The following is a 16,076-nucleotide window of genomic DNA, read 5'->3' on the forward strand; positions in this document are numbered from 1 at the left end:
CTGTGGCCTCTTGTTATGGGGCTATATTAACTTATGTGGAAAGATTAACATCAAGTTAATCATAAAGGTAGCTTGTCAATGAGACAAGTTCTTTCTGTGTGCAAAGATCTTTTCACTTGCTATGTTACCTCCTCAGCCGAAAAGGAGACAGTCCTCAGCAACATTGCCAGACTAGTGCTGTCATCCCACCAGATGCTGATGCTAGTTCATCTGTTTCAACATCAAGAAATCTCTTGATCATCTCTAGTGAGCCAAAAGACTGGGTTCTGACAGGGACAGTTATTTTGGAAATCATTTTCCCTGACTTATGAAGCTGACTCTGCTTTTGCAAAGGAGTGTGGACACATGAACAACAGAAACGCAGAATAGAAAGTTCCAGCTATTACAGTACCTGTGCCTGAATTAGTCTGAGCATAGCTTTGAAAATAACACTTTGCTTTTCTTAGCTGTCCTAAAATTTTTGCATGTTCAAGTTACACACTGGTTCCCAAGATGTTTCTTTCTCATGTACTGATCTCTGTGGGACAGCTGTGCCATTTATGAGAACATAGAACGTAACACAGTCTGATAATACATTTTAACTCTTAAACTCAGCAGGGTGTGTCTTTGCCCTTTCTCTTCCATCCCACTGCGACAGAGAGAAAGCTAGTACAGAATTCGGCTCAACACCATCCTAGTCAAGGTAGTTTTGGACCTCTTATTGTGCAGTATAGGAATCACAATAGAATTGCTGTCACTAAGGATGCTGGCCCAGCATCACACTTCAAAATTTAAAAAAAAAAGGGTCCTGTTCTCAAGTGACAAGAAAAGGGTTACTTTTTTCATGAGGAATTCTGCCCTATGTCCCATTCCAGCCTTTGCAGCTTGGTGTGGCTCAGTCCTATCACTTGAACATATATACTCGGGAGATACGTAGTCTCCTAACTACGGTTTGAACATCTGTCTCACAGCCAGCATAACAGATTCTCCCCACAACTGCATAGAAAACAGTGTTTTGGTTTTCCTTGTGTTAGCACTAGCATCTTTTTGACACTAGAGATGATTTTTTCCCTCTTTTTCAGATTGGCCAGGAAATGGAGTTCCTAGTGTCTAATACAGCAAGGATACTATTCCCCTGAGCTCTGAAGTTACTGTGAAAGTTACTGCCTGATTATCTAGCCTAATTTAACTCTATACCCCTTCTGCCGTGCTTCTCTGTCCATGTTTCTTTCTCTTCCAGGTGTTTTTGCTCAATAAATTTGGCTAAACTTGCATTGAGATTTCTCACCTTTTTTTGGAGAAATGACGTGAGACTTGGACGCGTCTTTCTGTGATTCAGACAAGATTTTAGAAGGCCAGTTAAATTTACAGAGGAAGTTGGACTAAATCCCTCTGCAATTTTGTGCCCTTTGAAACATCCTTTTGCTTCTTCACTGTGGATGTTCATAGTTGCTATATTTTTGTATTTGAAATTCTGCTTTTGTTTTTGGAAATGTCTGCATTCATTCACTAGCAACGCAATTGCAGATAAATGGATGCTGTCTATAGCTTATTCAAATTCCTCTCTTTTGAAAAAGTTTTTGAGAGAGGACTTTGCTATTTAAATAACCAATAACGTAATGAAAAAACAAAAAAACCCCAAACCCCCCATGTTCGAAGGTCCACAGCACTCTTCGAACACTTTTATTATGTCGCACTTTGTTATTTTGCATTTCTTGAAAATAAATTAGAACCCAGAAATAGAATGATTCACCCATGCTTATGACTAAACCTGTCTTTTTTTTTTCCTCTTCCTGTTTCAGATGTAAGATGGAAAAACAAATTCTGGGGAAAGTCCATGGAAATTGTTCCAGTTGGTACAACACATGTAACTCTTCCAGTGTAAGTGCTGCAGTCATGCATTGCTGTTCACACACAGGCACAGACATGCTTGCACACGTTGAAGCCACATTTTTCCAGATGAGAACAAGCTGTGCTGTGCTGTATTAGACCTTTGGAAGAACTGGTGATTATGATTTAGTTTAAAAATAAAGGGGGGGGGGAACAACCCAAACCAGAAGCATATAAGAGAAGCAGTAACTCTTCCAAGGGTTATAAAAAACAAAAGATGAAATAAAAAAACATCACTCCTGTGTATCTTGAAAAAAGCAAAGTTGGTATTTTCATACTTCAGTTGAATTTCAAGCTTCGTGCATTTTAAACTCACAGGGAAAAACTGCATGGTAGAGGAAGCTATGAGTTCTTTTGCTTGAATATCAGTTTGAGGGAGAGTGTGGTGGTGTTGTTGCTGTCTTTTGTACCTATATTTGTATGGACCCTAACACCATGGGGTCCTGGTCTGTAGGTGAGCCTGACAGCTGTCATCACTGCATAAATAATTATTGTAAGTGATAAATAGATCCAGTTGCATATCTGGTGTTTATTATCCAAGGAAGTAAGAAGCCACTGTAGTAAGTATTGAGTATAGTTTAATTTTTTTTTTTTTTAATAAAAATCTGCAGTGTTCCTATGCTGGCTTGTCAGAGCGCCCATTATAGATCAAGAATTAAAATCCTTTAAAATTTGGCCTTTTTTTGTGTGTTTGCAGAAGCTGAGGTCTAAAGGTGGAGTAGTGTTCCAATTAAATCTGTTTTCCAAAGAGAGTCTACAAAATCAATTATTCTGCCATCTGAAAAAAGAAAAATAACCCGAGAACCTAACATTTACCATAATTTAGCCATTAAACATAGACTAAGTGCCTAAGCATGCCTTTTTCTTTTAAGTGGGTAAAATTTCAATATAGTAAGATAGTATCCCAAAGGTGATGTATGAAACGTTGTGTTCATAGTGGTTAGCTTAAGCTGCGGAGTGAAAGGTCTTTAGGATGTGAGCGAGGGTTCAGAAACAAGGTAACTGTCTTGGTGTTCCACTGTCCTAGGTACTTGCCCATGCTATCCCACACACCCTGCTAGTCATAACTATCCAGCCTTGGGGCAGATCTCTGGATGATATTCTTAAATTGCTTATTAACCTTAGACAAAACCAAAACAGTGTTCCCAAGAAATACCAACAGAAGTATCTTAACTACCCAAGGATGTTCAAGATACTGAAAAGTTACGGTAATGAAGGAGGAAACATCATAGAAGAAGGTAGTGACACTGCCATTCTGTATTTCCTCTGTAAAAAACCTCTCAGAGGAAGAACTATAATTGCTAATTGTCTCCACGAAGTGGTACCCAAAGTATGGTAATGGCTTCAGTGCAAAGCTCAAATACCAGGTTAAGCTCAAGGCCAGTGTTTTAATAACAAACCTCCCAGGCAAAACATCACTAATCACTGCAGACCACAGGAAACTGCAAAACCCAACACTAATCTTTAACATGTACAGCAAAAAAAAGAGCATGATGCAGATCAGATAAACTACTACCGAGAACAGATGAATCAATATTGTGACCCGCAACTGTTAACTGATATAAATTCCTTAATGCGCTCTGGTTAATCTGTTGTTATCTTAAACCCTTTGAGCCCCACGTTGGGCGCCAAAAGAGGACTGTCATGGTTTAACCTCAGCTGGCAACTGAGCACCACACAGCCGCTCGCTCACTCCCTGCCCCGTGGTGGGATGGGGGAGAGAATCGGAAGAGTAAAAGTGAGAAAACTCGTGGGTTGAGATAAAAACAGTTTAATAATTGAAATAAAATATAGTAATAATAATAGAATATACAAAGCAAGTGATGCACGATGCAATTGCTCACCACCTGCCAACCGATGCCCAGCCAGTCCCTGAGCAGCGGCCCCCCCGGCCAGCTTTCCCCCAATTTATGTACTGAGCATGACGTCACATGGTATGGAATGTCCCTTTGGCCAGTTTGGGTCAGCTGTCCTGGCTGTGCCCCCTCCCAGCTTCTTGTGCACCTCCAGCCTTCTCAGTCGGTAGAGCATGGGAAGCTGAAAAGTCCTTGACTGGTGTAAGCACTACTTAGCAACAACTAAAACATCGGTGTGTGATCAACATTATTCTCATCCTAAATCCAAAACACAGCACTGTACCAGCTACTAGGAAGGAAATTAACTCTATCCCAGCCGAAACCAGGACAGTAACTAATGGATTAGGGCCAATGGTGGGCTGATGAACTGGAAAATAACCTGATTCATGTGTGGTCTACATGTGCTGGTTTGTATTCCTGTGTAGCTGATACAGAATTGGGTACAGAAAAGGTACTGAGGCTATAGGCAAAAATGAAGCATTAGTATTAAGGTTACTTTTGGAGCAAATACATTATTTTTAGCATGCATAATAGAGCATGTGACCTGCAGGTAGGGGCAGGAAAATGAGTTACTGTGGGATAAATTGGCTGCTTGTCTGCTAGTCTGTAAAAACTATCCTTGTGCATGCTCTCACAATGCAGCAAGTGAAAGCAAATGATTAAGGGGAGGTAAGGAAAGATTCTAATATCCTCATGGGATGTGTGCGAGGCAGTTGCTATGGGGAAACTGGTGCTTTGTAAGTTTACCCTTTACCTTACCAGTAGCGACTTGGCTATCAATACCCAGAATAAATTGTAGAATATATGTCTTCGTAAGACTTTCCTTTTCTTGAAGTTTTATAAAGCTGTTTTATAAGAACATATACTTCTTTAATAAAAGGTAAAATGTTGTATTACCTGTTGGTATTTTTTCTCTCCCTGTCTGCTGTCTTCCACTGTGCAACTGCATCTTGAACTTCCTGGTGAGAGCTTTTGCTCTTGCCTGAAGCACACACATAGGCTCAGCCTTGAGAGCTTGAGCCAAGCTCATTCCACTCAATAAGCCTTCTGATGACTCTGGTGGCCCATATCCTTGTTTTCAGTTGTCACAGTGTTGCAAGCTGTGAAATGGGCATTTCAGCCAGTAGAAGATAGTAGAATGATTACTTTTGGAAACTTAAAGCTGGTGAAGAGGGGCAAGTAAATTGAGAGAAAACTGAGTTCAAGACCAAAGTTTATAGCAGAAGTGAAAAGGGTTTTCTGGGAGACAGGATTGTTGTCATAGGGTTTGGTTTTGAGAAGGTGTGGGACAAGAAGATGAGGCATTCCAGAAAAAAAATTGTTTTGTGGGGTTTTTCTAATGCAAGTTCTCTGCAATTTTTTTTCACAAGTTTATAAGCTCATTTGAACATGGCATGAGATTTTTCTTGCGTGTATTTTTCTTGCAGTTTTAAAGACCATTTTGCATGGAACAAGGTGACATCTTGCATCCATAACATCTTAAGTGGGCAAAGATGGATTGAACACTATGGAGAGATCATCATCAAAAATCTTAATGATGACACTTGCCACTGCAAACTGACTTTCATAAAGGTAACCACAGCAGTAACCACAGCAATGTTGGCAGTGCCTTTTCTAACAGACACAGCAGTGGGTGGATGCTCTCTGCTGAAGCTCAGTACAGCTGCTTACAAGCTGTATTTTCCTATAGTTCTGCTGTAATTACCTGTGATTCTTTGAGTAACTTTAACTCTGAAGGAACTGCCACTCACTAGGTAGAGCCAGACAAGAAAGAGAAGCAACAGCTTTCTCAGGTGATTCCACTTGAGATGCAGAAAGGTATGGGGAAAGGAAAGGAAGACATATGATGAAAAACCTACACTGTGTTTGATGAGAGAGGTAGGCACGAGGTGGCTTACCACATGCCTCCTGTTAACAGATTGGCATGTGCTGTGGTTGCATTCATTCAGCAACGGTAGAACCAGTGCTTATGCGGGGTGCTTCACCCAATGCTCTTTTCCAGCCCTTTGCGGGTACTCGGAGGAGCTTAAGTGAGAGGTTGTCGTGTTACTCAAAGCTTTTGCTTCAGTACAAGGCATCAAGATATGACTTCCTCAGGAAATGCCCTTATAACTGAAATTAAAATTAGTTTGGGGGGATAGATGACTTCTTCCTAGTAAAGGAAAATCAATGAAAACCTAAAACAATGCCAAAATTTCAAACCTGAGAAATAGTCCTGCAAAGCACGCTAGGACACTTACCTTAACCTGCATTTTCTGTATCTGATTGCTGGAGAAAGGCTGTACTTTACATAGAAACAGACCATACAGATACAAGCTAAGTACTTCAGCATACCTATGCAGCATGGCATGTTCAGCAGCAGACAGAAAGTTTCCTTTTCCTATTTGTTTTCCTGAATACTTTGTGCTTTCTAAGAAGCGTTAGGGTGATTGGGTTTTTTTTCCAAATACTTATTTCAAAGTACTGTAGTGTATTTGCAGAGTTGCAGTGGATGTTTAAAGTCCAAATTTTAAAGATTGAGAGCTTGCAAATCTTATACCTTTGATATTGTAAGTTGTCTAAAGTGGAGATTACTGTATCAGTTCCTTCTCTTCCTCTTCTGCAAATTTGGGGAAGATGTAGGTAACTAAGGCAGGAGTCAGTGTTACCTGTCATTAGGCAAAATTCAAGGTCAGCTATGCTTCACCTAGTACTGCCCCGAAAAAAGACAAACAAAATAAATATGATTCTCAATGTTAGTATTTTAATAAGCCGATTAATAGTACTAACAGCAGTTGTTTGCATATGATACTGTAATGCACACCTAAATGAATAGTTTTCATTTCAGAAAACCACTCTACAACATGGTGCTACTGACACGGCAAAATCACTCACACTTGATCTCATATGCACCTTTTTTCCCCTTGTTTCTTTTCATTCTAGGCCAAGTATTGGAATCCAAATGCACATGAGATTGAAGGCAGTGTCATGGATAAAGCCGGGAAAGTTGTGCATCGACTCTTTGGGAAGTGGCATGAAAGTTTATACTGTGGGACAACTTCATCTTCAAACTGCATATGGAGAGCAAGTTAGTGATTGGAATGGCTGACGTACAGAACTTGAGATCTGCTTGAGAATGAGCTTACTATTTTCATCTCTATTAGGCCCCAACTTCCTGTTATTTCTATGTGGAATATTAGATTTTTGTCAAGCATTTAAAATTTAGACCAGAAGAATACATCATTTAACTTAAATAATATAGAGAACCTAATCCCATGGCTTCCTGCATTTTCTCCATTCTCCCTCATTTTCATATTTGGGCATGAAGTGGGTATTGAGGACTCTAAAAGGAAGAAAAAAGAAAAAAAAAAAGAAGTAACAGAACCCCCCACTTTTTGTGTAGAGAAGTGTGGTGTATTTCATGTATTAAACATTGGAGACTAGCCCACAAAGCTCAGTTCTGTAGTGACAGCCATAACTTCTGAACTTTCTGAACTTCTCCCAAACTCATGGGGTTTTGTCTACTGTAGTTTGAAAAAGCACTATGATAATACTGTGGCCTTCATCACAGTTGTGCTCTGATTCAGCTGAGAGAACAGAAATATGTTTTGTTGCAGTGCAATTATCAAGGGGGATGTTCTCTTTTGTCACACTATTGAAAACCTCCTCTTCTCCCAGAATTGAGACCGTGGTTCAGAGATGAACAAATGACTGAGGGGAGCTTGGAATTTTCCTTCTAAAGATAATAGCATTTAATTGGAATTCTGCATGTACTCTCTTCTTCTGTAGATCCGATGCCTAAAGATCATGAACAGTGGTATGGATTTACTCAGTTTGCACTGGAGTTAAATGAACTGGAGCTGCAAACTAGGTCATTACTCCCATCCACTGATACACGTTTTAGGCCAGACCAAAGGTAAGAAGTTTTAAATATCTTCCTCAAATAGTTCTTAATCTTCTGTACGCTCACTTTACCCTAAGCTCAGACTATTCTGTGTAGATACCTGAGCGTATTTCTATTTCTATGTTAAAGTGCATCTGAAACAGACATTTTAATCACTTACTAAGAGATGGTCTAGTCATTATGGACCAGTGTTTCCTAAAATTGGCTCTTGCATGCTTCTAGGTAACTGCCTTTCCAAAGATGTTAAACCTTCAGTACTTCAGGTACTGGCTGTTGAGCGTACTGTGTTTGAATAGCCAAAAACTGAGACACTTGAAATTTCTTTCTGCGGTGGAATTTCTACTGTTGCTAACTTCCAAGGAAAAGAATATAATATAACAATGAATGAGCTTGTTATGGGAGTTACTCTTCCTTAAGTGCTTTTTGATAGTGCAGTTGTCTGCAGATGTAGCTGTTTACCTTTCAAACACTGTGAACTGCCTGCTGTAAAGATTAGATTCTGGAGCTCTAGAGGGCCTGGCAAAGATGGGGGACAGGAACACCAGTTGTGTCTCTTATCACCGCTGGTCCTACAGGTTTCTAGAAGAAGGGAATATTGAAGGAGCTGAAATGCAAAAGCAGAGGATCGAGCAGCTACAGAGGGAACGACGGAAGGTGCTGGAAGAAAACAATCTAGAGCATCAGCCTAGATTTTTCAGGTACTATATAATAATTAACATATACTATAATTTATTGAAATTCTTATTATAGTTCTGGTTCTAAACTGCCATAGAGCAGGCTCCATTTTTTTCCAGGTTTCTTCTATATTCTTGATTTTTGTACTTTGGCAATGTAGAACACTCCAGACTTAATTAAAACTCAGGATTATATATTGCTTTTTCATTAGTGCATCCCTGAATTTCTTTCTAATTTTTTTGCCTTGATGGTGATTGATATTTAGTCTACGTTTGAATTTGCCTGAGTGAATGTAGCATCTTTGATTCTTTCAAGCAAGGCGAAGTAGCTGGATTTAGCTTAATTACCTCTGCTGAACTTCGGCTGAATTCAGTGGGATTGCCTTGTGCAGAAGTGTGCAGAGCTGGGGCCTTTCATTTCCAGGGCTATTTCTGAACATGTTTCCCCTATATGATAGGGAGAGAATTATCATTCAGAGGGCACTTTATTTCCTCCTGTTGTAAATCAATTAATGGGAGACTTCAGCCATTGAAAGACAAAAATGAATGCTAGCGAGGACATGGCCTTTTGCCCTCCAGCTTCTCTGTTCTCCTGCAATGAAAGAGTTGGAGCCAAGGTGATTGTTGTATGGGCCTATGTATCACAGTTAACAGATCTGGGATCCTAATTTTTTTCTGGATAGATAGATACTGTACTTCTGACGAGCACAGAAACATTTAAAATAGGTGCAAAAAGGAAATGCCTCAGACCGCTACTTGTCCAAGGAGCTGGTGAGCTAACTCATCACGTCAATCACACCTGCCAAAGAGAAGCATATGTTGCTTCCAGCAGGCTAAAAAGACAGGGTAGAGACAAAGTCTAGTACTTTGTAATTGTATATTCACAATGAGGACTGTGAATGTGGATGAGGATTTGAATCCTCACAATGAGGATTTGAAAGTCGAGATTTGTGCTTTAGATTTAAATAACAGAATAAAAAATGTAATTACTATATAGCAGAAGTGTTACCCGGTTTTAGAGTAGATATGAATTATGCATTTGGCTTTTCAATAGCGATTTCGCTCTTCAACAAATCACAAGCCTTGATTTACTTAAAAGAATAATTTGCTGTTGTGCCAAAAAATGTTGTACACTAGATTAAAAGCAGACTGATTCCTTCAGGTTACAGTCCCTAGAGCAATGAGTCTCGCCTCTTGACTGAGAGCTATAGGCTCTCTTTATGCAATAACTGTGGTGAGCCATCTTTGGAGAGGTAAAAGGAAAGTTTCCGCTTTCCACTCAAAGCTACCTTTGAGACCACAAAATAGACCTGGACTGTAGTTTTAAGTGCTAAGCAATGGCATGTGACAGTGAAATAAGAGCGCTGATCTCAGCTGAACACTGGGCTACTGAGGTGCATCTCCAAGGCCCAGTGCAGACAGACCAGTTAAACTCCGCGAGCTATGTTGCCTTGTTTGAAGGCTGTACTGAGTTGCACTGCACCTGGTTCACGGGCTGGATTGGGTATCTGTGCATAGTGCTACATTGCATTACACAGCATATGTATGGAAAATATAAGCTTTACATTTAAGGCATTTGTTTAATCTTTGATAGGAAATCCAATGATGATTCCTGGGTGAGCAACGGAACCTACATGGACTTTAGAAAAGAACCTGGTTTTTCCAAACTGGACAATCCTGTCCTCTGGTGAAAGAGGAGTCAAGTGAAGATATTCTGTGCTGTATTCTCGGATCTGATTTAAAAGAAGTATACATAAAATATATCTATATATATACATATATATACACACACACACATATAATATATGTGTGGGGCGTGTATGTGTGTAAGTGTGCATAATTGTGCTTAATTTAGAATCTGATAATTCATTTGTTTTCTTTACTCTGACTATTGCAGTAGTTGTTTGAATGTATAAATACCCTAACTTCTTTTTATAAAATATTTAATAAATAGTACTGAATGTTAACAGCGAGAGGGAAAAGAGGACCTTTTACACTACTTTTCCAACATGTAATAATGTCAGTTCTGAGTTAACTTATGCCTTACTGAATTGCATTGGAGACAGCAGCATTAGCATCTCCTAGCTGTGCTGAGAAATCAGAGCGTAAGCCTTAGTAACTCAAACTGTAAGTAGGCTTCCACAGTTCAATGAGTAGTTCAGCTGTCTCTGGGCTGGTATAAATTGCTAAAACAGATTATCAGCTGGTGCTGGAATCCGAGTATGATCCTTTGCTGCGTGTAGAAAAGATTTAAATAAGCTTTTGTTTCTATTAGCTTTCTTCTTAGCATTATGGAAGAGGTAGTTCTGAGCTTACATCAGTGGTTCTACTGCCTTATACATAAACTGTACCTGGCTAAATGTAGTGCTAGAAATTCAGGAATCGCCAAAATTTTGCACTGGGAATCTTCAGATTTTATAGCCCCCAACAGGGCAAGAGGAGGAGATCCTTTGTACATAATGCTTGAGCACTGACTAGATGAAGAAGCTCTCTTTTTCCAGTAAGTAAAATCTATACAGAGCACGAAATCCTGTGCTTCCATAGCTTTATTTGTTTTTATTAACCTAAAAATTGCAACAGTAAGACTTTTTAAAAAGTAAGCAAACTGATTGTTTTAAGCTAGAAATTTTTTCTTAGTATTTTGATATTTTCTACCTCTTAAGAAATGAACAGCATATTTAAGATCTTATATTTAAAAAATTACCATCTGCCTTATGGAGAAATGTATGGAGTCTTTGATCTTCCTCTGTTTGTTATGTTCAGATAAATATTCAAGTGTCTTGCACTAAACCAATTGCGTCTCTTTCCTGTAATTTTATACATATGGCTAGATTTGTGGAACTACTAAACTATAGGTCAGAAATATAGCAGGAAACAAATGTAGCAAAGTCGCACTTTTGAATGAAGATTATAGAGATAGGCAGTATTTTTCCCCCCCCCCATCAAATCACAATGCCACAGTCATTAACAGAATAATTTGCATTCCTACCTATCTGCCACTCAAGCCTGACCCATGATTCTTCAAGTCTGTTCTGTGTCTGTGACTCTCTGGCAACAACACAGTTTGCAAGTTTAGATCTGTATCCTGTCGCCACCAGCACCCCCTTTTCTTTTTCTTACATGCCACTTTAATGACAAAAAATAAACCCAAATGTTGTTGGCATGTTTAACTGGCTTATGACTGGAACAATTGGACAGGGCATGGATAAGGGAGACTCCTAAGGGGACTAGTAGCTTAGAAAAGCTTGCACTTTACTGTGTGCTGCATTGTTCTAAAGAAAACCCATTAAAAATGGATCCATGTATTATACGTAACATGAAGGAAATACTATGAACGCTTCCACTTTAAACCACATCTATGATGTCAGATTAGATGTATATTTGAATTTTGCTTTCTGTTACATTGAAACCCCATTGTCTTAGAGGCAGACGAATGCCTTTTCACGCTTTTTCACTTTGCCCAGGAACTCTGCCTCACTATCATTTCTGTAATTTATTACCAAAGAAGTTAGCATAATTCTTTCTATTTAATATGTCTTTTAAAGACTTGACTACCACGCCAGCAGCTTAGAATAAGGCAAGGTTCACGTCAATACGAGGACAAAATCTGGGCTTTGATTCCAAAGGAAATCTTAACCTTTGGGGGCTGTTTGGCTTTTCAGGGAAAGTGAGGATCTCTTTGTGGCTTGTTCCCTTCCTCTGTTTTAGTCTTGTATTGACTGTCAAAACTTGGCACAAAAATGAGTTGATATCTGTAATTATTCTTGCTGTTGGTAATTACCATTTATACTAAAAATAACATTCATTTAACAACAAAAAAGGGTAGGGAAAATAAAAAAAAAGCTTTTAAGAAAGGGAGCAAAATTTGTGGAGGATGCATTAAACTTGCTCATCATCATACTTGGCAGCTACTGTGATTACGGTCTGATCTGATTGCTGGGTTTGTATTTTCTGTGTATGCAGGGGATTTCCCCATACTTTGTCGTATGACCTAATAGTTGATAGCATCTAAAATTAAAGGATTAGAGGCCAAAAGGCAAAGTTAAAGGATTATAATGCATTAAAATCAGCAGGTGTTAAAACTAATATCTTATTGGGTGTTTGAGTCATGATTTTTGGGAAATCAGACTGGCAGTGTTGCCTTGTATCTTACAATCTAAAATGTCTAAAATACATTTGATTGATGACAAGAAGCATTGGGCTGAGTAGTGCCTTATATAAAATTTTCTTCAGCAAAATTCCCATATCAAAAAGGTAAACTTCAGAATTTTACTGTCATCTCCAGAAAAATAATGCCTGAGAATAATCCAGGGCATTTCTTAAATACATGAAGCAAAATCATTGCACAATAGCTCCTTTTGTAAATCTCTGATACACATCTGCAAACATGGTGTAACCAGTTGTGAATGATCCTCTGACCCCATGTTTCCAACTGCAGTATAGTTGTCCCTGCTTACTTTTGTACAAAACAATTGGGTTTAGTTGTTAAACTTCTGTCAACTGTGTATCAAGTAGTGGAAGCAAATTGTCTTGATGTTACTTCTGTGTATTTCTGCATAAAAATACAGTCATCATTCACAAACCTTAATATACTCTCTACAGTTATTCTTGGTAAAATATGAAATTTTGGTAATTTTCTTCCCCAAAACTTCAGATGTGTTAATGGGTGCAAAACTTACATCAGCTTTCTGCAATATAACTAAGACAGCTCTTGTTTTTAATAACTGACATTGAGGGACTGTTTTCCCCCATTTCTACCCTGAATGGTAAAAAGAACGTATCAGGCAACTTACTGCTTTCTTTCATACACAGCAGTGATCCCCAAGCTGTTTAGCTCAATGGATCAGTCTTAAAATTTCCTGATGATTGTTGCCAGTTGCTATAGCTCTCTTATTTAATGACTTTATAAGCATTACTTAATATGATTTTGGAGGGCACTTTGAGAAGCACTCATCTAGCACTGCCTTTCTTTGTGTATCCATTCACAAAGTAAAAAACTCACTATAAACTTACATCAAGGTGATGGAGCAGCTCAGGCCTTTGGGTGTTAAAACACTGGCTCAGTTTTCAAATTATACAGCAAAGGAAGAAAAAAAAATCCAGGGAAATAGCATTCATAGAAACCCACAGCTCTACTTCCAGATTTGCCAACTTGACACTTAGTTTCTGATTTTGGTACAGTGTAAGTTTGGGATTATGAAACAGCATAACTTGTTTAGGAGACTACTCTTGATAGCATAAAGTGCCCTTTAGCCTGAGTGGAACTGGAGTGCACCATTAATCATTGCATTCCTTTCTTAATCTCTGCTCTCTGACATATGCTTTATGTGTTAGTTTGCCAGCACTGATTTACTTCTTTTAGATGCTTTTTGAAATACAGATCCGGTAAAGTACTTAGGTTCTTTATACAGAGCTTGGAAAACTAGATGCATGGCAGGAAGAGCGAAAACAGCCAAAATTTTGAGAAGGAAACATCCTAGAGATCTGTTCTTCCACCACCAAGCTTTCTTTGAAGAACTGGAAGCAGGATTGCTGCTTTCTTTTAAAACCTGGCCTGTGAAGGAGGTGGTGGTTGCAAACACGGTCACCTTATTATCTGGCAGTTTAGTGTTGAAGCCAGATCACTGTACAGAAAGGAACACAAATTCACAGGGCCAGAACGTACAACCAGGGACAGCTTTGGGGTTGCACAAAGGTCTAGTGCTGGTCTCAAAAAAAACCCCAAAAAACCAACCTAACAAAAACCTCACCCCTTCCCATGCCCCCCACTTTCCCTCAGCTGTTTACAGTCCTGTTAAGGTTTTCTACATGGCCCCTCATACCTAAAAGTCCTTATTCAGTGTCCCATTTTCTCTTTATTAAAAAAATTTCTGAAGAGTAGGAAAACAGTCCATTCCAACAAGTTTTTAAATGACAAATCATGCCTAAAAGCTGCAGTTAAAAATTTTCCCCATAAACATTGTGGCCTACTTCTGTATCTTTTCCTTGACTGTGAACAGGACTTTCTTCCCACTTGGACTCTGGAGTCAGACCTGGTAGGGTAGCATGTTGCAGAAATACGCAGCTACATCTGCTCAGCATACTCCTAATTAACGTCCTTGCACCTGCTTTTGCGTAAATATCTTCTGTCATCTCTCTAGATGACCAGCTTTGCAGGGCAGGAGATTTTCAGCATACCTTGCTTTGTTCAATACAGCTTTTTTTGTGTGTACAACTCATACAGAGGGGGCAAGCTGAAGAGGAGTGCAAAATCTGGCCCACAGTGCATATATAATAGAGAGAAGGATGAAATCCAACCTCTCCACATAACTGAATACATCTTGCAAGGGCTAGAGTCAGATGGTGGTGTTCAAAGGTGTGAAGTTAAAATGGAAGGGGTTGTTTTGGTCGAGTGTGTTTTCATTCATGGATTATGCCTATTATGAATAAAATTCACAGTATTCACTAATTCATCCTTTCTATTTTCTAGCTACTGGTGGGTGCAACTTACTCCAGCAGCCGTGGGTTCATAAGAAACTGCACGTTATCTAGCTTATCTGTTGAAACTTAGTAAATGCTGTAACTTATCACCAAATGTGTTATTGTACTGCTCAGTTCTTAGATACTGTTCTTGCTGCAGCTTTTGAAAGCAATAAGAGAAATTTTCCACATAAATAGTTGCCATATGTTAAAAAATTATTTTAAGCAGTTCCTTTTTTATATAAATTGTGGATTTGGTGTTTTTGTTGTATAAAACAAAACTGTATTAAAGCTTATGAGAACGTTTGGGAGGTGGATCCACAAGAGGTGATGAGCTCCTTCAGCCCGGCACCTTTGGGATGGTTGGTACCCCTGAGAATCAGGAAGTCTTGTATTTATGTTAACGTTATTTTACTAGTTCCAGTACTGGAAAAACATACCATATGTATGAGGTGTTACATACGCAAAGCTGCTAAATGCTGAATTTATTGTTTGTTTTGATAGGGCATTAGTGATTTCAGAATGAAGAAAGGTATCTTATGTGTTAGAATTATCACTGACTTTCAGATTTTTGAGAAAATGTTCCGTAGTCAGGATCATTCCTGTTTTCTGCTTCACTTACTCCAAAAATTTGTAATAATGTTGGAGCACCTTGATGTGCAATTTGATTTATTATTTTTGTCTCTGTAACCAATTTAGTTGGATGTTAATAAATCATACTTGCAAAAGGTCATAGAGCACCCTGACTTTTTCCCAGGGGTTGTAAGCATCTTTCTTCAAAGGTTGTTAGTGACAGCTGAAACAAGTCTAGCTGCTGTAGTGATCTGTGCTTTTTACACTTTCCAAAATGGCAAGTATGAAAGGGCTTCCATCTGCTAGAAGCCTTATTTATCATTCTTACAATCTGTCTGGTAGTTGTGCAGTGTTCCAGTTGTTTACCAGTTACCTGCACGCACTGTACAGCACTGTCATATGGCTATTAAGCCAGACACTGGGGCAGGGAAAGGGGTAAGCTGATGGAATTCATTTACAGCTGGAAGTTGATTCTTAAAAGCAGTTTTTAGTAGACAGATGTGCAGCATAAATGTTATGCTTTAGCATGAGTGTGGAAACCACAAACCACGTGTTCTCCCTAAAACAACTTTTCAAAATAAGGAAACATAGTATGTACTGGATAAAATAAATAACGGGAAGGAAATGGTATCAATGTGGTGTTTTCTCCCTTGGAGATGGTGATTCAGGACAGCTCTGCCAATCAGATCTCAACTATGTCTCACGGTCCCACCATATGTGTATAAGATGCAATACAGATGGATTAGGATCTTGAAAAATGTG

At 38.9% G+C, this 16,076-nt stretch overlaps 1 protein-coding gene across 10 annotated transcripts in view; it reads left to right on the plus strand.

The window, feature by feature from the left end:
• The window catches only part of OSBPL3 (oxysterol binding protein like 3), a 100,512-nt gene extending 85,040 nt beyond the window's left edge, over positions 1 to 15,472 (plus strand). For 8 of the 10 annotated variants that reach the window (XM_076331312.1, XM_076331311.1, XM_076331319.1 and 5 more), the window contains 6 exons: positions 1,782 to 1,860; positions 5,153 to 5,297; positions 6,648 to 6,792; positions 7,494 to 7,620; positions 8,184 to 8,306; positions 9,877 to 15,472. In XM_076331312.1, coding sequence (XP_076187427.1) covers positions 1,782 to 1,860; positions 5,153 to 5,297; positions 6,648 to 6,792; positions 7,494 to 7,620; positions 8,184 to 8,306; positions 9,877 to 9,973 — 716 coding nt within the window. In that variant the 3' untranslated portion in view covers positions 9,974 to 15,472. Of the gene's footprint in view, positions 1 to 1,781; positions 1,861 to 5,152; positions 5,298 to 6,647; positions 7,079 to 7,493; positions 7,621 to 8,183; positions 8,307 to 9,876 lie in introns of those variants that run through there. The other 2 variants (XR_012994719.1, XM_076331320.1) reach the window with 2 other exon arrangements.
• The last annotated feature ends 604 nt before the right edge of the window (positions 15,473 to 16,076 follow it).

This window comes from Aptenodytes patagonicus, chromosome 2 (genome assembly GCF_965638725.1).
Source record: "Aptenodytes patagonicus chromosome 2, bAptPat1.pri.cur, whole genome shotgun sequence".
Taxonomy (NCBI): domain Eukaryota; kingdom Metazoa; phylum Chordata; class Aves; order Sphenisciformes; family Spheniscidae; genus Aptenodytes; species Aptenodytes patagonicus.